Source organism: Camelina sativa, chromosome 9 (assembly GCF_000633955.1).
Source record: "Camelina sativa cultivar DH55 chromosome 9, Cs, whole genome shotgun sequence".
In the NCBI taxonomy this organism is placed as follows: Eukaryota; Viridiplantae; Streptophyta; class Magnoliopsida; order Brassicales; family Brassicaceae; genus Camelina; species Camelina sativa.
Genome location: NC_025693.1, coordinates 26331332 through 26356273, shown reverse-complemented (window position 1 = coordinate 26356273; position 24942 = coordinate 26331332). Strand labels below are relative to the sequence as shown.

At 33.5% G+C, this 24942-nt stretch overlaps 4 protein-coding genes and 2 pseudogenes across 4 annotated transcripts in view; 5 read left to right on the top strand and 1 right to left on the bottom strand.

The window, feature by feature from the left end:
• Positions 1-750, top strand: part of LOC104714855 — a 2439-nt pseudogene extending 1689 nt beyond the window's left edge.
• LOC104712364 lies at positions 942-2884 on the top strand (annotated as a pseudogene).
• LOC104712363 (protein STRICTOSIDINE SYNTHASE-LIKE 8) lies at positions 4685-6348 on the top strand. The gene is made up of 3 exons (XM_010429255.2): positions 4685-5071; positions 5179-5433; positions 5611-6348. Exons 1-3 carry the CDS (start codon positions 4785-4787, stop codon positions 6197-6199), a joined length of 1131 nt encoding a protein of 376 aa, XP_010427557.1. The 5' UTR covers positions 4685-4784; the 3' UTR covers positions 6200-6348.
• On the top strand, positions 13011-15216 carry LOC104715740 (protein STRICTOSIDINE SYNTHASE-LIKE 8-like). Its single transcript, XM_019229367.1, has 3 exons — positions 13011-13344; positions 13452-13706; positions 14499-15216. Exons 1-3 carry the CDS (start codon positions 13058-13060, stop codon positions 15085-15087), a joined length of 1131 nt encoding a protein of 376 aa, XP_019084912.1. The 5' UTR covers positions 13011-13057; the 3' UTR covers positions 15088-15216.
• On the bottom strand, positions 21979-22854 carry LOC104715739 (the record flags this gene model as incomplete). The annotated part of the gene is made up of 4 exons (XM_019230059.1): positions 21979-22063; positions 22170-22437; positions 22543-22664; positions 22757-22854. Coding segments are annotated over 4 exons (573 nt in total), but the record flags the coding sequence as incomplete, so codon positions are not given.
• The window catches only part of LOC104715738 (protein STRICTOSIDINE SYNTHASE-LIKE 8-like), a 3430-nt gene continuing 1974 nt past the window's right edge, over positions 23487-24942 (top strand). The window contains exons 1-3 of the mRNA XM_019230058.1: positions 23487-23834; positions 23983-24237; positions 24629-24939. Of these exons, the coding sequence (XP_019085603.1) occupies positions 23557-23834; positions 23983-24237; positions 24629-24939 (844 nt within the window). The 5' untranslated portion in view covers positions 23487-23556. The remainder of the gene's footprint in view (positions 23835-23982; positions 24238-24628; positions 24940-24942) is intronic.

Below are 24942 nucleotides of genomic sequence, written 5' to 3'. Positions count from 1 at the left end.
CATGTGAATTTTGTTTGGATTGAATGAAAGTTTATTCAAAAACTTTATGTGATGTTTGTGTGATAGGGACGTATTTTTGGAGGGTGTCAGTGGCGACCCGTCGGGAAGAGTGATCAGATATAATAAGAAGACGAAAGAGGCCAAAGTTGTCATGGACAATCTTCGTTGTAACAACGGTTTGGCTCTAAACAAAGACCGGTCTTTCCTAATTACATGTGAGTCTGCCACGAGTCTTGTCCACAGATACTGGATCAAAGGTCCCAAGGCCGGGACTCGTGATATCTTTACGAAAGTCCCGGGTTATCCCGACAACATCCGGTTGACATCAACGGGAGATTTTTGGATTGGCATACATTGCAAAAAGAACTTAATAGGGAAACTTATTGTGAGATATAAATGGCTTGGAAAATTGGTTGAAAAGACAGTAAGTTTGAAGTACGTGATTGGCTTTATCAACGGGTTTAAGCCGCACGGGGTTGCCGTGAAAATATCCGGAGAGACGGGAGAAGTTCTTGAGGTACTTGAAGACAAAGAAGGAAAGACAATGAAGTATGTAAGCGAGGCTTATGAGAGAGATGATGGAAAGTTATGGTTTGGGTCTGTTTACTGGCCAGCCATTTGGGTTCTTGAGCGCAAATGAGTGATCATGTTGTATCTTACTTGTGAGTTTTGAATTTTAATAAATGTGTATACATTTTAAATCAACCCTTTTTTAAGGGAGAAAATAAATTTGGATAATTCTTTTCAATTTTTTTTTTGAATATTTGGTATTTTAAATTAACACGTGGTAATTATAATGATTCGGCGGTTTCAACAAACCTTGTACAAACCTTGGTCCCAAACGAATTGAAAGTTTCAATACTAAAATGGTACTATAGTCCCACCCGCTTTCTATAATTACACTACGGCTCTTGCTCTTTTTCGACAACTGGCATTTCAAACCCAAATTGTAATCTTTCTAATATACACGTGAGAATTTAGTTATCTCTTCATCCACTCAGCTAACTCTCTATACTCCCCCTTGAGACATATTTAGTTGTATATATTTTTTTTGGTGAGAATTTAGTTATCTCTTTAGAGGTTTCAGCTAACAAATTAAAAGTATTTGAGTTGCACACGTCTTTTGAGTGTGAGAAAAATGCCAGTTAACCAGAAGATTCCAAGCTGGATCTCCGTTCCGGCTGTTTTGGCCGTCTTGGCCGTTATTACGTATCAGATACTCCTTGCGCCAGATCATATAGAAGGCTCCAAAAATATACTGTCAACGGCTAACACTATTCCTCTCCCTATTGATGCACCGGAGAGCATGAACTGGGATCCAAAAGGAGAAGGCCCTTATGTAGCCCTCATCGATGGTAGTATTCTTAAGTGGCGTGGCCATGATCTCGGCTGGGTTGAGTTCGCCTACACATCTCCTCTCAGGTTTTCTTTTATGATGATATCTAGCTATAAGACTATATATATTGAAGACAATAAGCAAATAACCCCGTTGTTAAAACCCCAAAACAAAAACCTTTTGTTCTGTTCTGTTTAGTTTTTATTTAAAAAAAAAAATATTTTGTCTTCGTTTCTACAGTATATATATTCGGAGAAAAATTTAGATATTAATGAACTAATTTAGCCGTTTGGCTCTGTTGTGTGAACCAGCTGAACTTTTTATGAAAATATCATTTTAGTAAAAACTTAAACAAATTTGTACTTAAAAGTTAAAACTATTATAGATTATTATATGTCGAAGAAAAAAACTTATTCTACATATGTTAAATACATTAATAGAAATATGATGCCAAGACATTGTTATAACTTCTTTAACTTTTATTAACATTTTCTATGGTGACTTCTCATATATTATCCTTGTTATATGAAGAGGGAATTGTTCAAGGCACGAAGTAGTACCTTCTTGTGGAAGGCCATTGGGACTTACTTTTGAGAAGAAAACGGGAGATTTGTATATCTGCGATGGTTACTTCGGGATTATGAAGGTTGGACCAGAGGGAGGCTTGGCCGAGTTAGTTGTTGGGGAAGCCGAAGGTCGTAAAGTTATATTTGCCAACCAAGGGGATCTCGACGAAGAGGAAGATGTCTTCTACTTCAATGATAGTAGCGACAAGTATCATTTCAGGTATTTACTAATTAGGCTTTTACCTAATTAAGACTATATATATATTTACTGAAGGTCACGTTTTTTAAGAAATGACTTTGTAAATCTTTACGTTATTTATGTCGATTAGAGAGGTATTCTTCGTAACTATCAGTGGCGAACGGTCCGGAAGAGTGATTAGATACGACAAGAAGACAAAAGAAGCCAAAGTTATCATGGACAATTTCCGGTGTAACAACGGTTTGGCTCTAAACAAAGATCGGTCTTTTCTAATTGTTTGTGATTCCGCCACGGGCCTTGTCCATAGGTATTGGATCAAAGGTTCTAAAGCTGGGACCCGAGATATCTTTTCACAGGTTCCAGGTTATCCCGACAACATCCGTCTGACACCAACGGGTGATTTTTGGCTCGGCATACATTGTAAGAAGAACTTGATAGGGAGATTGATGGTGAATTATAAGTGGATAGGGAAGTTTTTTGAAAAGACGGCGAGTTTGGACTTTCTGGTTGGGTTGATTAACGGATTTAGGCCGCATGGAATCGCCGTGAAAATCTCTGGGGAGACAGGGGAGATCCTTGAGATTCTTGAGGATAGAAAAGGGGAGACGATGAAGTATGTAAGTGAGGCTTATGAGAGAGATGATGGAAAAATATGGTTGGGTCCGTTTTCCAACCTGCAGTATGGGTTCTTGACCGCAAATGAATATTTTATATATTACGTATTATGGGTTTTTTACTTAAGCAACCGTACCAATAATGTGCATCTTTGTGTTTTTTAATTAAAACACATGTTTTATATATGAGTGAATTTGTCTGTATGTATAGTTTACATATATTTAACCCAGTGGTGGGAAATCCCTACCATTGGGTTAGACCGTATTATTCCCACAATGGTATACAGACAAATTCACTCATATATAAAACATAAATATAAAGAGGATTTCCCACCATTGGGTTAAAGGGGATTTCTCACCATTGGGTTAGACCGTATTATTCCCATCATTGAGTAAAAAATATGATCGTTTAAGTATGATCTTTATATATTCTGTATACGGTTAAAGGGGATTTCCCACCATTGGGTTAGACCGTATTATTCCCACCATTGGGGATTTCCCACCTTTCCGATGCAATCTTTATATATTTAAGTATGATCGTTTTAGTTAAAAAATTTGCAAAGACGAGAACAAATTAATTCATATTCTTTAGTGTAATATGTTTACATTGTGTTAATTAAACATTGTAGATGAGATCTGTGTTTCCGGCCTGCTGCATCAAGACTTTATAGTGACTATTTAGAATTTTGTTTCCCTTGTTTGTTATCTTCGTTATATATATATTTATTATGTATTAACCACATTTCTAATATGTATTCGAGTCCTTCAATCTCCTCATTCCACTAAATATTAAAGTTCCACGAGAGTCAATACTGAACACCTTGTTGTGTTGTCGGTATTGATTTCACGCACGCGCCTTGACGACTTTTGTGGTCGGAAAATAAATTTTTAAAAAATGAAAAGAAGAAAGTCGATTTGAAAAGCAACTTCGATTTAGCTTTGCATTCATTTTGATTTTGTGACCAAATAAATAAATAACATTCTGTACTATGAGAAAAGAAAAGAAGGGTCCTACGAAGAACTCATCGTAAAACAATGGGCATATTATCCTATATGGTTTTCACTTTCGTAAAAAATCACTAGCAAACCGCCAAAATTAATTATAGCGGACTAAAGCACAACCAAAAAACGCCAGTGTGTCAATGTTGTATCATTTTAAGAGGATTAGCTAGAGTTTTCTTCTATTGAAGAAGGTAAATCATTAAAATAAATCTAGTGAAATTATTGTTGTCAGAATCTTTTTAATATATTTCGAAGTAGTATATGGCCTCACATGGCATTAATATTTTATGGAAATCTTCACAGAGAAGAAAGAGAAGTATATTAACACAAACGTTTCAAATTTCTAGTTATTGTAAGTTTTAGAACTGAAAAATACGTTAACCAAAAGCAAATATTACGCGTGTGTGTGTACTTTCAACAAGATCAGAGGTTTAATATCAAACGTGTAAACATTTGAGTATTAAATGTAAATCTCATATCATGAAACAAATTTATAAAAGCCTCTCAGTATTTATGTTTTAAATTTATATAAATAATCATTTAAATATGATATACGTTAAATCATGGAAACCTAAAAATTAAGCTAGTGTAGTTTTTTTTTTTACTGTCTTGTACATTTTTCATATACGTCTTTCTGTATAAAGTAAAGTATAATAATTAGTTGGTGTACCTGTCTTATGCTTTTCCCAAATTATCATTACAAAATTTGTGAAAAAAGAAGATTCGAGATCATGACAAATATATTCTCTTACGTTTTCAATTATTTTTCTTCGTACAACTTGTGAGTATTCAATTAGCATTTAAAAATTTTAAATTCCAGATTCCCAAATATTTGATCCTTGTCGTTGTTAACATTTTTAAAGCTTTTTATAATTTTGACAGATACGTGGCACGTTGAGCTGAGCGATGACATTGATATATTAAGTTATTAACGTGTGTAACGTGTGTTACGTCCGAAATCACTTATTAAAAAAGACTCACGTTCCACATTTTAATCTATTTATAGAGTCTTTGTAGTTTCAGTATCATCATCATCATCATCATTCAACACACACACACACACAAAGATGCCGATTAACAAGAGAGTTCTGACACCAGTCGCCGCCGTTCCGGTTATTTTAGCCGTCCTTTGCTTTTTCTTCTGGGCATCAATCATCCAGTCGGACAACATAAAGGGCTCGAAACATGTTCTCCAAGATGCTAAGACCATTCCTCTTCCCGCCTATGGACCAGAGAGCTTAGAGTTCGATCTGAAAGGTGAAGGCCCTTACGTCGGCGTCACCGACGGTCGTATCCTCAAATGGCGAGGTGAAGAACTTGGCTGGGTCGAGTTTGCACATACTTCCCCTCACAGGTTCAATCGTAACCCAAAAAATAACCATACTGCCCTTCCCCTGTTTTAGTTTTTGTTTTTTTTATGTTGTTCCCAATTAACTGGATTTACTTTTTTGGTGAATGAAGAGATAACTGTTCGAGGCATGAGGTGGTACCAAGTTGTGGGAGACCATTGGGACTTAGCTTCGATAGGAAAACAGGAGATTTGTACATATGCGATGGTTACTTCGGGCTCATGAAGGTCGGACCAGAGGGAGGCTTGGCCGAGTTACTTCTTGATGAAGTTGATGGAAATAAAATTATGTTTGCCAACCAAGGGGATATAGACGAAGAGGAAGATGTTATCTATTTCAATGATAGCAGCGATACATACCACTTCGGGTAAATTTTATTACACTCGCCAGCTTTAACACATCAATATATATTTGTTGGTTAGAAGAAAATAAATATAACTTGACCTAAATATATATAGTTTGAGACTTTTATGTTCAAAAGATCACCAATTTGATTTCGTATGAGTACAACTTGTAAATTTGGTATGACTGTTTTGTTGGATAGGGAAGTATTCTACGTGTCTATGTGCGGGAAGAAGGAGGGAAGAGTAATTAAATACAATATGAAGACAAAAGAGGCCAAAGTTATTGCGGAAAATCTTCTGTTACCAAATGGTCTAGCTCTAAGCAAAGACGGATCGTTTGTAGTCACATGCGAGAGCAGTTTGAACTCCTGCCGTAGGATATGGGTCAAAGGTCCCAAATCGGGGACAAACGAGATTTTCGCGAGTCTCCCGGGGAGCCCAGACAACATCCGGCGTACGCCATCGGGGGATTTCTGGGTCGCATTACATAGCAAAGACAGTTTGTTCAGTCGTGTGTGTCAGTTCCACCCTTGGATCGGGAGGTTTTTCATGAAGGTAATGAAGATGGAGACTGCGATTCATCTCACCAACGGAGGAAAACCTCATGGAGTTGTCGTGAAACTCGCTGGAGAGACGGGAGAGATTCTTGAGATACTTGAGGACAGTGAAGGGAGCGCGGTGAAGTATGCTAGTGAGGCTTATGAGACTAAAGATGGAAAGTTATGGATCGGGTCTGTATTTTGGCCGGCCGTTTGGGTTCTTGATACATCTGTTTATGCTTCCAAATGAGTTAAACAAATCATCACTTAGTTGTGTGATTTGTTTGTCAGCGGGAACGCATCTTGTTTTATATCTTCTTGTTGTGTGAGTCAATTCTGATGAGAACTTGGATTCTGCAAATTTTTGTTTCATTTGATCTTGGTCTCTTCTTCATTTCATTTTCCTCTGGTGCTAAAAAATTCTTGATCGATATATTATCTGCGTTCATGGTATCAGAGCAAAGCTGAGCGCCTGAGCCATGGGAGAATCATCATCTTCTCAACGAAAGGGATGAAGATACTAATCTATATAATAATAACAATAACAATCTGAAAAAATGCCAATAAAAATTGCGATTTTTCGTCGTAGTTTTTCATAAAATATATATATATATATATATATATATATATATATATATTATATATATTTTTCTTTTTTGACAGAAAATTTCAACGGTTGCATCTCTCTAAAAAGTTGCGTCTGTTAAATGTAGAGTTGTGTCTCTTATAAACAGTTGTGTATATTCAAATACACATCTTTATAAATTTATATATAAGTGACTTCTCATCATTGTATTTAATTTTTTTTATTTTATATTTTTGACAGAAAATTTTTACAGTTGCGTCTCTCTAAAAAATTGCGTCTGTTGAATATAGAGTTGTGTAATTTACAAACAGTTGTGTCTATTCAAATGTTTACATCTTTAGAAATCTATATATAAATAACTTCTCATTATTGTATTCAAATTTTCTTTATATTTATATTAGTTAAAAGAGAATTTGTTAGAAATGACGTCTCATCACTATGAGAAATTTATTGCAGTTTGATATATTTTATTAATCGTTGTAATATTTAATTATATTCAGTCTCTAGGTATACAACCATCTATTCATCGAGGGTTATCATTCTATTAGTACGAATCCAAACCGAAATTTTTTTTTAGCTGTTAAAAAATGTAGTTCAAGTTAGTTTTTCAGAAAATGAGAGCATATTGGCTCGTATATGTTTGTTTTTTTTGTCACAAGTATATATTTGTCTACTCCATGCTTTTTGATTAGAAAACTAATTGTATTATAGAAAACAATATGGATTTCTATTTTGCTATTTTTAAAAAAAAAAAAATATCTGATTATGAAATATCAAGGTAAAAATAAAAATAAAATATCACAGTTCGTTCTATTATATTTTCTACTGTTGGGAATATTCGGTTTATTGGGAGATGGAAAACCGGTGATCAACAGAAAGATTGACGGTTAAGATGATTGTCTAATAAATATCTTGACAACAAAGACTTATCTACAACTTCATATAGGTTAAGGGAATTTGTATATTTAGTTCTACTCATAATACACTCAAATTGAAATCTTAACAACAAAAGATATTGAATATGAGTGAAGTGATCTTAGTGCAGTGGCAGGAGGTGAGTCCATTTGTAGAAGATACCATCACACCAGGGATCGAGTCCCACTTCCTACGAATATAGGAATTTGGCTAATGACCCGGCCATTTGTGGCCTAATGGTTGACAAAAAAAAAAGATATTGAATATGAAATATTATAAAAGTTTGAAAAGGTTTGGATTTTGACTACCAAAAAAAAAGAGGAGCGTGTGAGAGCAATGAATCTGGCCGTCTTCGCCGACCATCTTCCTTAGACGCACACATTGTGATGCTACATCATACCTCTAAATATTATTCTTATAAGTTCTAAGTGTTATTGTTTCCCTCTAATATTTATTATATTATTTATTTATGTACGACTCAGGATAATTAACCAGCATCTTACGCGAAGAAAAATAAGTAGTAAGTACATTCAATATTAGATTAACCACTATAGTTGTTTTATATAAAAATATATTTCATCTATAAAACGATAGTTATTTGTATTATATATTCATTTACAAATTACAATACTGCCTTTATGAAAATAGATGTATTTTTTATATGAATATATAACTGAGTTTTAATTCAAATAAATAAAATATGTGATAATTTTCTGTTTAGGTATATTCAAATTTGAGAGGATTGGTAATTTTCTTACTGATTGAGTGAATAGTAATATTTATATTCATTTTTTATGAAGTAAAAAAGTAGAAGTATGTTTGAGTGATGCCAAAAAGATTAAAATAATTAATTAAAATAAATTTAAACAAATCATTATGTCATTTTAAGAATGGTCCTCAATTAATATTTTTAATATTTGTAATTTATTATATGATTATTTAAGAAAATTATAGTGTCTTTTACAATCTATTCATAATTTTATCATTTAAAAAAATAAAATAAAAATATAATCATTTACATATCATATTTGACAACAAGAGAACAAGTTGTAACAGTTCATAAAAGATACAAAAATATGACTGTAAGGTTAAGAAGAGAAGACACGACTGTAGATTGCATTTATTCATTTTTCAAAAATTAAAAAATATTTTACGAAAAATTACGACGAAAAGACAGAGATAAAAGATTATATTGAAAAAATGCAAACGAAAGGTAACGACGAATAAAAGCGAACGAAATAACACGACTGCAATATAATCTTATGGCAGTTAATTGTAAAAAATTGTTTGATTTGATGTGTGTAGCATTGATAATTATTTATTTAATCATATGTGAAGGTAAGATTATTTTTTAAAGAATATTTTTCAATAATAATATAAAGAATATTTCAAAAAATTGTATTTTTGAAATTTTTATTAAATAGTATAAGAATCCTAATAGTTTAATAAATAAATTTAATTAAAAAAACTTTGTAATGAATATTTTAATAAAATGAGTTCGCGAGGACTCCATATCTAGTGACTGATAATGACAAAAAGATAGAAGATAAAAGTTAGAAATTGATCAAAAATTGTAGACGTAAGTTGGCAAATCTTAAGAGAGAACATAACGTAAATTCTGAAGAAAGCATTGTCAGAATTCAAACACTTCTAAATGCTGCAATGGAGAGCCTGGACCCGAATATGCGAAGAACTATTCCCTCTCTCCAAGATGAGTTAACCAAAGCCTATAATGATGAAGAAAAACATTGGCAGCAAAAGAGTAGAAATATGTGGATGTCTAATGGCGATCAAAACACAAGGTTTTTTCATGCCTGTGCTAAAGCAAGGTTTGCAAAAAATTGGATTACCTCCATATCAGATGATCAAGGCAATGTATACCAGGGAGATAGAGCGATTGGCGACCATGCTCAACAATTCTTCACAATTATTTTCTCTTCTACGAATCATCAAGTTTCCCCTTCGACTTTTGCTGATTTTCGTACTAAGGTAACAGAAGAAGCAAATGAACAGCTAACGATGATGTTCACTAGTGAGGAAATCTATGATGTTGTACGTTCAATAGGGGATGATCGTGCTCCCGGACCAGATGGTTTAACAGCAAGGTTTTATAAATCATGTTGGGATACAGTCGGTCCGAATGTAATACAAGAAGTGCATAGGTTCTTTGAGACAGCAGTAATGAAGCCAAGCATCAATCATACTAACATTTGTATGATACCAAAAATCGACAATCCACAAACACTCTCTGATTACCGTCCGATAGCATTATGTAACGTCCTATATAAGATAGTTTCTAAATGTCTGGTCCAACGGCTAAAACCTCTTCTCAATGACATCGTCTCCGACTCGCAAGCAGCTTTTATTCCTGGCCGTTTAATTCAAGACAATGTGATGATAGCACATGAAGTTATGCATTCATTAAAAGTCAGGAAACGTGTATCACAAAACTATATGGCTGTTAAAACGGATGTCTCCAAAGCTTATGACCGTGTCGAGTGGAATTTCTTAGAAACAACTTTAAGATTATTTGGTTTCTGCGACAAATGGATAAGCTGGATAATGGGGGTGGTAACTACAGTCAACTATTCGGTATTGGTTAATGGAGCTCCATATGGCCACATTAAACCTACAAGAGGTATAAGACAAGGGGATCCTTTATCTCCCTATCTTTTTATACTATGTTCAGATATTCTTAGTCACTTAATATCATCAAGTGTGAGAGATGGTGATCTCAGTGGGATTCGGATTGGTAATGGAGCTCCAAGTATAACTCATCTACAATTTGCCGATGACTGTTTGTTTTTTTGTAAAGCGAAAAGAAAACACTGCCAAGCTCTAAAAGATGTGTTTGACATCTATGAGTATTATTCTGGTCAAAAAATAAATACTTCAAAATCTATGATAACATTCGGCAGTCGACTTCATGGGCCTTTGCAGACAGCTTTGAAAAATATTTTAAATATCCCTAACCATGGAGGAGGTGGCAAGTATCTAGGCCTTCCTGAACAGTTTGGCAGTAAAAAGAAAGAAATGTTTGAGTACATTGTTGATAGAGTCAAGAAACGAACAAATGGTTGGACTGCAAGAAAGTTATCTCCGGCAGGGAAGGCAATAATGCTAAATTATGTGGCTCTCTCAATGCCTGTTTATGCCATGTCCTGTTTCAAACTGCCTCTAGGAATCACAAGCAAAATTGAATCCCTTTTAATGCAGTATTGGTGGGAAAAAGGTTCAAACCAACGGGGTATTCCATGGATTGCTTGGAAAAAATTACAAAAACCAAAAAAAGAAGGGGGACTGGGATTTAGAGACCTAGCTAAGTTTAATGATGCCCTCTTAGCCAAGCAGGCATGGCGTCTGATACAATATCCAGAGTCTCTCTTTCCCCGGGTTATGAAAAATAGATATTATCGAGATGACACGATTCTTGATGCTAAACAAAGGAAAAATCAATCATATGGCTGGTCTTCTATTTTAATAGGATTAGACCTTCTTAAAAAAGGAAGCCGTTTCATTGTAGGGGATGGTAAAACCATTCGCATAGGTTTAGATAATTTTTTAGAGGAGCATCCCCCAAGACTGGTGCAAACCGAATTACATCTTTCTTCCATACCTCTAGAACAAGTAATATCTAAGATGGGGAACTCTCGGCAATGGGATGTTAATAAACTTTCTGACATTGTTCCATTACCCGAGCAGGAGGCCATTCAAAGAATTCACTTATCACAAGAGGAATTTCCCGATAAATTGATATGGACCTATACTCGATCAGGTACCTATTCTGGTAAATCAGGTTATTGGTTTGCTACTCACTTTCCTTTTGATCCGGGAGAGGACCTCAACATACCACATGGCTCCATCAAACTAAAAAAATAAGATTTGGAAACTAAGACTTATACCGAAGGTAAAACATTTTATCTGGCGTGTTCTATCAAAGGCTATACCTACCAGAACAAGATTGCGTAGCAGAGGAATGAACATAGATACCATTTGTCTGAGATGTCAACAATCAGAAGAAACTATAAACCATCTTTTATTTACATGTCCTTTTGCTCTAATGACATGGTGTGCTGCCGGATCATCATCACTCCCCATAAACCAAATCCAATCAGATGTTGAAGAAAACATTGCTAATTTGTTATCCATTCATTCACAATCTCCTAACATCTATGATACGATTTTTTCATTTGTTTTGCTTTGGAGAATATGGAAGGCACGTAATAATCTGGTTTTCAACAACTATCGAGAGAGTATATCCAAAACGGTCCTCCAGGCAAAATCTGATACAAAGGAATGGATTAAGAACTTACACCATATTCCAACATCAATGCCGGTCATAAGGACATCCTCAACTAAATGGTTACCACCGACTTCTCCGTATCTTAAATGCAATTTTGATGCAAGTTATGATCATACAACAAGACGAGCAACAAGTGGATGGATTTTCAGAAATTCTCAGGGTGAAGCTATACTGTGGGGTGCGAGTAGACTTCCTAATACAAGATCGCCACTAGAAGCAGAAACAAAAGGACTACTAGCTAGCATACAACAAGCTTGGATAAGAAGTTACCGTTCAATTATTTTTGAAGGAGACTGTAACATTTTAATCAAATTAGTGAATGGTCATCAAATTGATATCTCCTTAACAAACCTACTCCAAGATATTAAAACTTGGGCTTCTAAAATAGACTGCTCTTTCATATTTACTAAAAGAGAATATAATAATGTAGCTCATTCTTTAGCAAAGTTTGGCTGTGCTAATTGTTCTTACTATTCCAGCTCTGTATTAAAGCCTCTTTGGCTAACTAACTCTCTTTGTAATGGCTAATTTTCATCAATATATTTACTTTGAGGAAAAAAAAAAAGTTAGAAACAATAGATAAATTAAGAAACAAAAGAAATGTCCGACTATTTATCCTTTCCATAAAGACGTGCGTTGATTGAATGAACTCTAATCTAATGTATTTGTGCCAATATAGTATTAGTGAATAGTGATAGTAACAAATAGTCATATAATAACACCGCAAAAGAGCATACGTGTACGTGTACTGGAATGATTTTTTGCTTTAGGATTCTTGTCGCTAAAAGATGCCCGAATGGTGTGAATGAGGGAGATCCACCAACCATTTCTCAACTGGATTTTCTTTAAAATTATTTCTTCACAAAATATAATGATAATAAATTAATAAATTATGTGAATTATAGAATACTGAGTAATCGTACGTGTTGATCAAGATATGCTACTTTGCTATATAAGGTTTCTATTTAATTACATATGAAATTTGAAATGAGAGCGAGAGGATACATATAAATTTTACGGTGTAGTGTTTCACTATTCATTTACACTTTTCCATGGTATTTGAATTTCTGGAGCATATAGGAATCTCTCGGATTTTAAATCTTTCCCACCGCTAAATATTAAATATTAGATCGACAAAATACCTCGAGCAAGTTTGATTAAATAACAAAAAGTGCAATCGAATGTGAAAGAGCTTCATTATTCGATAAGAAAGTGATAAAAAGAAAAACATTAATTTAATCTATTTATAGAGTCTTTGTAGTTTCAGTATCATCATCATTCAACACACACACACACACAGAAAGATGCCGATTAACAGGAGAGTTCTGACGCCAGTAGCCGCCGTTCCGGTTATTTTAGCCGTCCTTTGCTTTTTCTTCTGGGCATCAATCATCCAGTCGGACAACATAAAGGGCTCGAAACATGTTCTCCAAGATGCTAAGACCATTCCTCTTCCCGCCTATGGACCAGAGAGCTTAGAGTTCGATCTGAAAGGTGAAGGCCCTTACGTCGGCGTCACCGACGGTCGTATCCTCAAATGGCGAGGTGAAGAACTTGGCTGGGTCGAGTTTGCACATACTTCCCCTCACAGGTTCAATCGTAACCCAAAAAATAACCATACTGCCCTTCCCCTGTTTTAGTTTTTGTTTTTTTTATGTTGTTCCCAATTAACTGGATTTACTTTTTTGGTGAATGAAGAGATAACTGTTCGAGGCATGAGGTGGTACCAAGTTGTGGGAGACCATTGGGACTTAGCTTCGATAGGAAAACAGGAGATTTGTACATATGCGATGGTTACTTCGGGCTCATGAAGGTCGGACCAGAGGGAGGCTTGGCCGAGTTACTTCTTGATGAAGTTGATGGAAATAAAATTATGTTTGCCAACCAAGGGGATATAGACGAAGAGGAAGATGTTATCTATTTCAATGATAGCAGCGATACATACCACTTCGGGTAAATTTTATTACACTCGCTAGCTTTAACACATCAATATATATATTTGTTGGTTACAAGAAAATAAATATATTTCTTACATAAAAATTAACCTGACCTAAATATAGTTTGAGACTTTTATGTTCAAAAGATCACCAATTTGATTTCGTATGAGTACAACTTGTAAATTTGGTATGATTGTTTTGTTGGACAGGGAAGTATTCTACGTGTCTATGTGCGGGANCATACTTCCCCTCACAGGTTCAATCGTAACCCCAAAAAAAACCAAACTGCCCTTCCTCTGTTTTAGCTTTTGTTTTTAAATATGATTTAGTTAACGTTGTTCCCAATTAACTGGATTTACTTTTTTGGTGAATGAAGAGATAACTGTTCGAGGCATGAGGTGGTACCAAGTTGTGGGAGACCATTGGGACTTAGCTTCGATAGGAAAACAGGAGATTTGTACATATGCGATGGTTACTTCGGGCTCATGAAGGTCGGACCAGAGGGAGGCTTGGCCGAGTTACTTCTTGATGAAGTTGATGGAAATAAAATTATGTTTGCCAACCAAGGGGATATAGACGAAGAGGAAGATGTTATCTATTTCAATGATAGCAGCGATACATACCACTTCGGGTAAATTTTATTACACTCGCCAGCTTTAACACATCAATATATATTTGTTGGTTAGAAGAAAATAAATATAACTTGACCTAAATATATATAGTTTGAGACTTTTATGTTCAAAAGATCACCAATTTGATTTCGTATGAGTACAACTTGTAAATTTGGTATGACTGTTTTGTTGGATAGGGAAGTATTCTACGTGTCTATGTGCGGGAAGAAGGAGGGAAGAGTAATTAGATACGATATGAAGACGAAAGAGGCCAAAGTTATAGCGGAAAATCTTCTGTTGCCAAATGGTCTAGCTCTAAGCAAAGACGGATCGTTTGTAGTCACATGTGAGAGCAGTTTGAACTCTTGCCGTAGGATATGGGTCAAAGGTCCCAAATCCGGGACCAACGAGATTTTCGCGAGTCTCCCGGGGAGCCCAGACAACATCCGGCGTACGCCAGCGGGGGATTTCTGGGTCGCATTACATAGCAAAGACAGTTTGTTCAGTCGTTTGTCTCAGTTTCACCCTTGGATCGGGAGGTTTTTCATGAAGGTAATGAAGATGGAGACCGCGATTCATCTCACCAACGGAGGAAAACCTCATGGAGTTGTCGTGAAACTCTCTGGAGAGACGGGAGAGATTCTTGAGGTACTTGAGGACAGTGAAGGGAGCGTGGTGAAGTATGCTAGTGAGGCTTATGAGACTAAAGATGGAAAGTTATGGATCGGGTCTGTATATTGGCCGGCCGTTTGGGTTCTTGATACATCTGTTTATGATTTGAAATGATTTAAACAAATCATCACTTAGTTGTGTGATTCGTTTATCAGCGGGAACGCATCTTGTTTTGTACCTTCTTGTTGTGTGAGTCAATTCTGATGAGAACTTGGATTCTGCAAATTTTTGTTTCATTTGATCTTGGTCTCTTCTTCTTTTGCCTTTCATTTCATTTTTCTATGGTGCTAAAACATTCTTGATTTATATATTATGATCTGCGTTCATGGTATCGGAGCAAAACTGAGAGCCTGAGCCGTGGGAGAATCATCATCTTCTCAACGAAGGGATGAAGATGCTTAATGACTAATAATGACAAAAAGATAAAAGTTAGAAAGAATAGATAAATTAACAAACAAAATAAATGTCTGACTATTTATCTTTTCCATAGACGTGCGTTGAATGAACTACTATCTAATATATTTGTGCCAATATAGTATTAGTGAATAGTGATAGACTGTAGTATGTAATACCACCGCAAAAGAGCATATGTGTACGTGTACTGGAATAATTTTTTTTAGTGGGGGTTATTGGTTTAAGATTTGAATAGAGTTTTAAAAATTTTAAATATTATGTAGAATTTGTTGTTATTAGATCAAGATTTTGTTAAACTCTGTTAAAATTTAGTGTTATTAGTTTGTGATTTATAAAAAGTCATTTAAAATCTTAACAAATATGCATTATTAGATTCAGACTTTTATAAAGTCATTAAAAGTTTTGTGTCATTCAATTAAAACAAAAGAATCTAGTATTGTTAATGAGTTCAATTATTATGTTATTGGTTCATGATTTTAGACACTTTATTTACAAAATAAAGTAATGGAAAGTACCACAAAAATACAGGGATTATTTGGAGGACTTTACAAAATTTTAGAAAACTAATCAACAAAACTCTCTAGCAATCTTTAACAATCTTTCACTTATTCATTTTTTATGATTTTGTTGAATTCTTCAAAAATCTTCATAAATCTCAAACCAATATCACCCTCTTAGTTTATTTGGTACTGGAATAATTTTTTCTTAGTTTATTTGGATTCTTGTCGCTAAAAGATGCCCGAGTGACGTGAATGAGGGAGATCCACTAACGATTATCAACTGGATTTTCACTAGATTATTTCTTCTCAAAATATTATGATAAAAAAAATTAATAACTTTGAATTATAGAATATACTGAGTAATCGTACGTGTAGATCAAGATATGCTACTTTGCTATATAGTGTTTCCCATCTATTTAATTTATATTAATATTTTTGAAGTACATTTTGATATATGTCCTTTAAGTTTTACTTATTTAAATTTTTTTATAACATTAACCCCTAAAACAATTCTATAAATAATATTGCAGAGAAACTCAAATACTATACTTACTTAAATTGACCAACATTTGTTACATTTATTGCCATAAAATTTTAACAACATCTATACATTCTGATTTTTCCAAAAACAACTCTACCGATTAAAGGTTTAACCCATTAAGGCCTTGAATGGTAACTAGTTTTTAAGTTGATTTTGGTTTTTGATTTTTTGAAAATCTATTTCTTTACCATTCAAGATTTTCAAAAATTGGATTCCCTAAAGATTAGGAAAACTAGTTTTTAAGTGGTTTTTCTAAATTTCAAAGAAAAACTAAAAACCATAAATTTGAGATTTTGTGGAAAACCTTTTTTTCCAGCGTAAATTTTTATTTTTGACTTTTTAATTTATTAATTTTTAAATATACAGCAAAAACCAAAAACCAAAAATTTAAAAACAAAAATCCAAAAACCAAAATCTAAAAACTAAAAACCAATGAAAAACTTATTGCCATTCATAGCCTAAATCTTCAAAACTATTTTTATGGATGCTAGAATCTCTCATATTTAAATGATGTACAACATATTTTCCATAACAAAAGTTTACAATATCCATAATTATATTAACATTAATAAATTTCCTAAACCGAAAATCCAATTATAAAATGTCACATTAAATATGTTAAAAACCCCATATAATTTAGTTATTTTTTATTTTTTGAGGAATTACCAAAACAAAATTAAAATTCTATTAATTATCATAAACTATATATATTGACATGAAAATTATAAACTATAAAAATATGCTAATTTGGTAAAACAATTAACATAATTAAACTTGAATACTTATATTAAATACCTGTAAAATTTTCTATTTTTAAATTAATAAAACAATAATAAACTAACAAATAAATACAATATAAATTTTAAATTTTAAAATTAAAAATATTGTCTCGCGGTGTACCGCGGGTTAAATCCTAATTACATATGAAATTTGATATGAGAGCGAGAGGATACATATAAACATATTTAATTTATAACAACTTTACGGTGTAGTGTTTCACTATTCATTTATAGATTTCCAACGTTTTTGAATTTCTCGAGCATATAGGAATCTCTCGAATTGTGGATTTTAAATATGTCCCACCTCTAAATATTAGATCGACAGAATAAGTCGAGCAAGTTTGATTAAATAACAAAAAGTGCAGTCGAATGTGAATGAGCTTCATTATTTGATTAGAAAGTGATAAAAAAGAAAAACATTAATTTTAGGCTTTATTTGTTTCAATTTATAATTAATAGATGTAACTAAAGTTCCTCAGAATCTTCATATAACACAAGTCATTATTTTCTTTTTAACATTCTCACTGTCTTATGCAACAATATAAGTCTATACGGGATGGTGGGATACTGGGATCACATGCTTTCTTACCTCAAAAAACTTTAAGATGCGATGCGACCATAAAAATTAAGAGATTTTATAACAATAAAATTAAGAGGTGGATCTAGTGGTACCAATTGAAAAACTTTAATGAATAAAACAAGAGTTAATTAAAAAAAAAGCATTAATAAGCCAATACCCCTCCGGATAAGGCATTCTCGAAGTGGTCTTCGTAAATAGGCACTCAATCCGGGCAAAATTACCTAAGAACCCTTCGTCCATATGACATCATCTTTTCACCTGTTCATTATTCTCCCTTCTCCGACGAGTTTGAAACTGAAATTGGGAATTTACTGTTAGAGGAAATATCACAAACAATATTTGGGTTCCCTATTTATTATCCATTAGGGTAGTTTTCTCCTTTTAAATCTGCTTTTTGTATAGTCCATTAAATATTTGAGAGAAGCCGCTCAACCACCACGGAGAAGCCACCGGAAAACCTTCGAGAGAGAAGCTGCTCTAAAAACCGTCGGCCACTAATCTCTACGCCATCCAGACCCAAACACAACCACTCTTCAGACAGCTCTACGAGCCACCGTCACCGTCTTCATCTGCCGTCTTCTAATGCCCGTGATCATGGAGATAACACGCCGGAGGAACCTTGCCATAAATCAGAAAGTTACCACTGTTTCAGTCCCTCTCCTCTCGTCATATCAATTTGACAACATTGAGCTTCCAGATTACCTCGCTCCCCTGACGTCATCACCAAGCGCGTGAATAACAATCCATCGTTTACACCCAGGAAAAATTGGTCAGGAACAAGAACCTTAACACCAACACTAATGCCTTTCACTGTATGGATCTCTAAATCCGAATCTCTCACCCAAAAAATGCCTGTTTTTACAAATTTCCCATAAAACAATACTAGAGTAATAGAAAAGTTTGATCTTCATTACAATACAAAAAAAAAAAAAAAACTGAAACCTAAACTATATTATCTAACATATATATGGTCATGTGATTTTTTTTTTATAGAAGTTAGATTATTGATATGAACAGTTTTGTTTATTTTCATTATTATTTTTTTGCATGTTTTGAAATGGTTTTAGAAACTAAAACCAAAATTTTTGAAGTACTATTTTTTTTTACCACTTTTTCCGTTATACACTTTGTTATGATAACTACATTTCAACTGAGTATTACTTCCTCTGATTTTTTTTAGTTGTCATTTTAGAGTAAAATTTTTGTTTTATAATAGTTGTCGTTTTAGATTTTCAATGCATATGTTTTCTAAAAAACAATTTTATTTTCTATTTTAATGCTTTGAGCCTTTGATCAATAAAAAGTGTAAAAAATATATTAAAAAATAAGTAAAATAAAAAATTTAATTTCTTTTAATAACAAGTAATTTTAAACGGAGGGAATAAGTATTATTAACTAATAAATGAAAGAGTTTTTTAACAAAACTACCATATATAATTGACTTTCTCAACTATTCTACCACATTGCATACAACCTTTTCTATTCTACCATAAGCTTATTTGAATTGACAAAAGTAACCTTGACCAACTCTTTCAACAATTCTCTTTCTCATTAATTATAAGTGTCTTTTCATTATGTGTCAGCCCATTTAAAATAAAGTAGCAGTTAAAAATACAAAACAATTAATTATTTACTATCATCTTCCACGTTTCTTTCTTCCAGCTCTCTTCAAAAGTTACTTTATTTTTAAATCAAATTTAAGAATAAATGGCACAACACTATTTTAATATCCAAAAATATTTGTCTAATTTTTGGTATTTGTATCATCAAATTCTTACATCAATCTTGCGTAAGTCTTGTTTTTGGCCATTGCAAGAATTGACTAAATAGATTTTCATTTGGTCCACTAAACAATGCATAGACTAAAAAGATTTGTAAACTAAACTTTCATGTTTTTTTTTCACATGTAATTACAAACCATACTGATTTGCAGGTTGGCACTTCACATTTCAACAATGTTATGAACTTAAATATGGCTAATGTTGTGAATTCCATCGTATATGAGTAATTTATATTGTCCACCGAACTTATGCACAAAATAGTGAGAAACTTGTCCACAAGATTTATGAAAACAAAGATAGAACTTGTCTACTATTTTTGAGTAATATGTCTACTAGCAACATGTCATGTGGACACTTTTTTAACTGGTAGACAAGTTTAAATGAGAATCTTGTCCATAATACGTGTTCACAAAATAAATGAGAATAGTTGTCCACTATATATATATATATGTGTGTTAATTTAGACAAATACATAACTTGCCAATAGAGGACTTTAATAATATATTTGCTAGCAATATGTTTTGTATACACTGTTAAATTTGTCCACAATATAATTAGAAACATTTGTCTATAAAGTAAATTCACAATTTTGTCCACCGATTATTTTATAGTAGACAAGATTTGTTTAAATTATATAACATTATTTTATTGGTGAATTTGTCTACTACAGACATGTTTTGTATAGATGTATTTTACTTTTGCAAATTCAGAATAACTGGCCACGAAAAAAATATAGCGTTTTATCCTTTTATATTTAATGTATCAATATGTCAAATCATATGTGACATTGTGTTATAAAAAGACACCAACAATCTTGCTTTTTGTCCAGGATATAATTGTCATCTCATATGTGCTCAAAAAGTAGAATGTAGTATTTTTGAAAAGGAATTAATGATGTGGTAGATTGTAAAAAGTTTTTTGGAATGTGGTACTTTAAACAAAATTTCCTAAATGAAAGCTCCACATGATTCGATAATTGATTGAACACCTTTGCAACTTCTTTTGTTTGATAAATCTTTTGCAGCTTCCTGTGGTCTAAAAAACAATCACTTGAAAATTGAAATAGCAAATTGTATTTAGATTTGCATTTGATTTGGTTATGGGACCAAATTAACAAATAACAGTGTTTTTTTATTTGATAAAATAAATAAAATAATTTTCACTTTTCTATTAAAAAAAGATACGGGCTTATATACCGTTTTGGTAAAAATAGTAAAGAAACGTTAAAATGCAAACAGAGATCGCCAGTATGCTAGTGTTGATTTTGTTTTTTTGTTCTCTTGGAAAGAAACCTACCCAAGGAAACTATAAAAAGCCATTAATTGTATAGACAAATAAAATCAAGTATACAAGAGACAACAAAACACAACACCTGTCTAATTAATAGTCCGTTATATAAGAGCACGACAATTAGTGTCCAAATGATGTAAATGTCAGTCCTCTAGCACACTATATACTAGATAATTACCGACTCAAATCCGCAAGAATCCACTATTTTCCGCTTTAAATCAATCACATTTTTAGGTTAAACTTTTTCATATATGAAAAGTGTTAATTTAAAATATTAATATATTTAATGAAAATAAATTTCTCATTTATTTTGACTAAAACCAATGCAAATAAAAAAGGATAACTGCATCAATCAATATATTTTTTTCTTGTAAAGATATGATATATATTTTTCTATTCCCCTATAAATATTAAATAATATTTAAAAACATGAAAATGTTATATCTTAAAAAGTTTTATATATCTGATTACTTTCACAGGTATTGAGTATGAGTAGTTGAACCGGTCAGATAGAAAGAAGTAAAACTCTATTTTGCACCAGTTTAAATTAGAAAAAGAAAAAAATCAATTAGCTATATTTTTGCTAAAAAGAAAAATAAAAGAAAAACAAGAGTAAAACTTTTTCCACCACGGAAAAAAAGAAAATTTTCAGTATTTTGACCTCTAAATGTTTTCTTTGAATCTACATTTTCGTTCGACCAGACCAAACTCATCACTTTCGCCGCTGATATTGTAAACCTTATCATCTCTGCTGACAGATAACCACGTGTGTAACGTGTGTTGTATTATTTGTCAGCAGAGATGATAAGGGCATCCTCATCAAAGGATTTAACCAAAATTTCTTAAAACATATTCTATTTTTAATTTTGAAAAAAGTGAAATTAAGAACTTCTTAAGAAATTTAATTATTTTATGTGTCCATTGAAAGTTGTTAAATTTGGAGTCCTTAATTAAAATTTCTTGTTCTTGATGATTAAAAGAGATTGGTTTGCTTAATTCTGATTTTTCTTGTTCTTCACACAAGAACATATGCACTTGCATCCAATCATAGAGAGCTTAAATGAATTTCCCGCAGCATCAAAGATCTTCATTAATTTATGGACATGATGAATTTGAAGTCTCAAACAGAACCGAAAACAGAGGAAAGAAACAGAACCGCAATGCCCATCAGAACCATCACCGACCAGCAAAGCATCCTCCACAATCTAAGATAACAGATCCAAGAGATAAGAATCAAATGAACGCAAGAATATGATCAACTAGAAATAGGTGCAGCATGATTGATAGATACATAGAAAAAAGGGGACATACAAATTCAAACATAAGTGTTTTAACTGTGACAATATCCAACAATGGAATGCATGAGTCAAGAATATGGATCTGCAATTCCCGGCCATCTCATATATATATGAGAATGTACCTCTCAGTTTGAACGGTTCTTTTGCAAGCACGAGGGTAAGGAAGACAGGGACCATAGCAGCGTACAAATGCTTCAGAGAATGGCCACTAATAATATGATGAGTCCAGCTATATATAGGCTTATCAGCAGTTTCTTCCACCTTGGCTAAGAGATAAAATCCTGCAATTTCAGCCAATTGAATCTAGAATAAGAACCAGAGGTAAGAAAGCTATAACTGTAAAAGCAAACTGAAGATATGTATCAACACAAACCCTTAGCACTAACCTGCAGCCCAAAGCCAATACGTAGAATGTGTATACATTGGAGGTAAAAGAATAACCATCAAGGGAATGACAATGCAATGAACAAACTGTACTAAAGCATATGGTTTAATGTCATCGAAAAACCTGTAATATAACAGCCTCTCATGTCAGCTTACTCTTAACTTCAATATGGTATCATTAAAAACCAGTTGAGAGTTTTAAGGAATTTGAGTTACCTCCAATATAAAATGCTAATAAGGCCAGCAAGAAGCAAAGGAACAATGGAGTAAGTACCCTTATGCTCATCAATCCTCTCGATTACAAAAACGAGTGATCAAAAACAAGACACAAAAAGCAAGTCTCAGAGAAGAGAAGAGAAGAGAGAAAGAAGCGTACAGGAAGACGATCCTAGAGGAGAGTTGCATCGTTAGGGTGAAGATGATAGTAAGAAGTTCCAAAAGCAACAGAAGCAACACCAACGTTGTCCTAAGTCTGAATCGAATCTGAAGAGGCAGAAGTCTATCTTTTTTTCAATATTCCAAATTGAAGATTCGACTTCAATAACAAAAAAAAAACCAAATCGATAGGAAGAATCAAAACAACAAACACTAGTATAAGGAGTAATCGAAACTAACCTCATTGCAGAAATTACCCATCCCAGAAACAGAGAGAATGGTGAGGAAATTAGAAGCGATGATGCGAGAGAGACGAGAGAGAAAAATAAAACCTTTCTTTTTCTTTTTTTACTCCGACCAATCATAAATTGACACACACATGTTTCTAAAGAAATCTAAAACATCTAATCTAAGGATCGATGCTTAGTAAAATTAAGCTTTTTGCATTATATTATTCTGTTTTATTATTAGCAAACTTGTAAGATACTTTTTAAATCCTTTGATGGGCTTGCCCTAAGTGTAATAAATAAATTTTGATTCTTTTCAACTTTGTTATTTATAGTAACCTAATTATTTCACTCCCATAACCATAACCATTCTAAGCAAACATTATTCTGAGAGAACACAAAAGTGAGAGCAAGATGCCGATTAGAACGCCGATCGCCGCCGTTCCGGTTTTCTTAGCCATCGTTTGCTTTTTCTTCTGGGAATCTATCATCGAGCCGGACCGTTTAAAAGACTCCAAACACGTCCTTGAGGGGGCTAAGACCATTCCCATTCCTAACGGCCATGGACCAGAAGGCTTAGAATTCGATCCACAAGGTGGAGGCCCTTACGTCGGAGTCACCGACGGTCGTATCCTCAAATGGAGCGGTGAAGAACTAGGCTGGGTCGATTTCGCCCACACTTCTCCTCACAGGTTCAACCGTAACACCAAATTACCCTTCATTTGTTTTAAAAATCCCCTGATTAGCAAATGTGTTTCTATAAGATTTTAATTAGATCTATAGGATATTTTTTATTTGATATTCCCAATTAATTTTTTGTTTTTTCTTTTTGGTGAGAAGAAATAATTGTACGAGGGATGCAGTAGTACCAAGTTGTGGGAGACCATTGGGACTTACCTTTGATAGGAAAACAGGAGATTTATACATATGTGATGGTTACTTTGGACTCATGAGGGTTGGACCAGAGGGAGGCTTGGCCGAGTTACTTCTTGGTGATGTCGAAGGTCGTAGCGTAACGTTTGCGAACCAAGGGGATATAGATGAAGAGGATGGTATCTACTACTTCAATGATAGCAGCGATCAATACCATTTCGGGTAATTAACATTTTTAATAATCATTATAAAAAAATGACGAAGCTATTTTCCCTTATTCCCTTATTTACAATTGCGGTATATATATTCTATTCTTGATGAAATAGTGACAAATGGTTTATATGGGGTAGAGTGGCGGAACGATTAACGTGACTAGTATTAGTTTTGTAGAATCGCCTAATTGAATAAAGCAATGTTAAAAAATGAATACATGGAATACGAATGTGATCGTAGTTTAAATTTGTAAACCTGTCTAGTCATTATACTCTTTCGTGTCATCCGTATAATACCGATCATGGCGCTCATATCATATGTTATGTTATGCGCGTACAAAATTATTTATAAAAATTGTGGAATTAACTTATAAGTGTGTTATGTTTGTATTGTTGGATAGGGAAGTATTCTACGTGTCTATATCCGGTGATAGAGTGGGAAGAGTAGTTAGATACGACATAAAGAAGAAAGAGGCCAAAGTTATAATGGACAAACTTCATTTACCCAATGGTTTAGCTGCAAGCAAAGACGGATCATTTGTAGTCATCTGCGAAGGTGGTACAAGCATTCTCCACAGATTATGGGTCAAAGGTCCTAAAGCCGGGACTAGCGAAGTTTTCGCAAGGGTTCCGGGTCTTCCGGACAATATCAGGCGTACACCTTCGGGAGATTTCTGGGTCGCATTACATTGCAAATACAATTTCTTCACTCGTT

Bases quoted from the DNA above. Each gene is read 5' to 3' on its own strand.
- LOC104712363 (XM_010429255.2), top strand. From the start codon at position 4,785: ATGCCGATTAACAAGAGAGTTCTGACACCAGTCGCCGCCGTTCCGGTT. The intron at 5,072-5,178 runs GTTCAATCGTAA...TGGTGAATGAAG, and splicing joins GCACATACTTCCCCTCACAG to AGATAACTGTTCGAGGCATG. The intron at 5,434-5,610 runs GTAAATTTTATT...TTTGTTGGATAG, and splicing joins AGCGATACATACCACTTCGG to GGAAGTATTCTACGTGTCTA.
- LOC104715740 (XM_019229367.1), top strand. From the start codon at position 13,058: ATGCCGATTAACAGGAGAGTTCTGACGCCAGTAGCCGCCGTTCCGGTT. The intron at 13,345-13,451 runs GTTCAATCGTAA...TGGTGAATGAAG, and splicing joins GCACATACTTCCCCTCACAG to AGATAACTGTTCGAGGCATG. The intron at 13,707-14,498 runs GTAAATTTTATT...TTTGTTGGATAG, and splicing joins AGCGATACATACCACTTCGG to GGAAGTATTCTACGTGTCTA.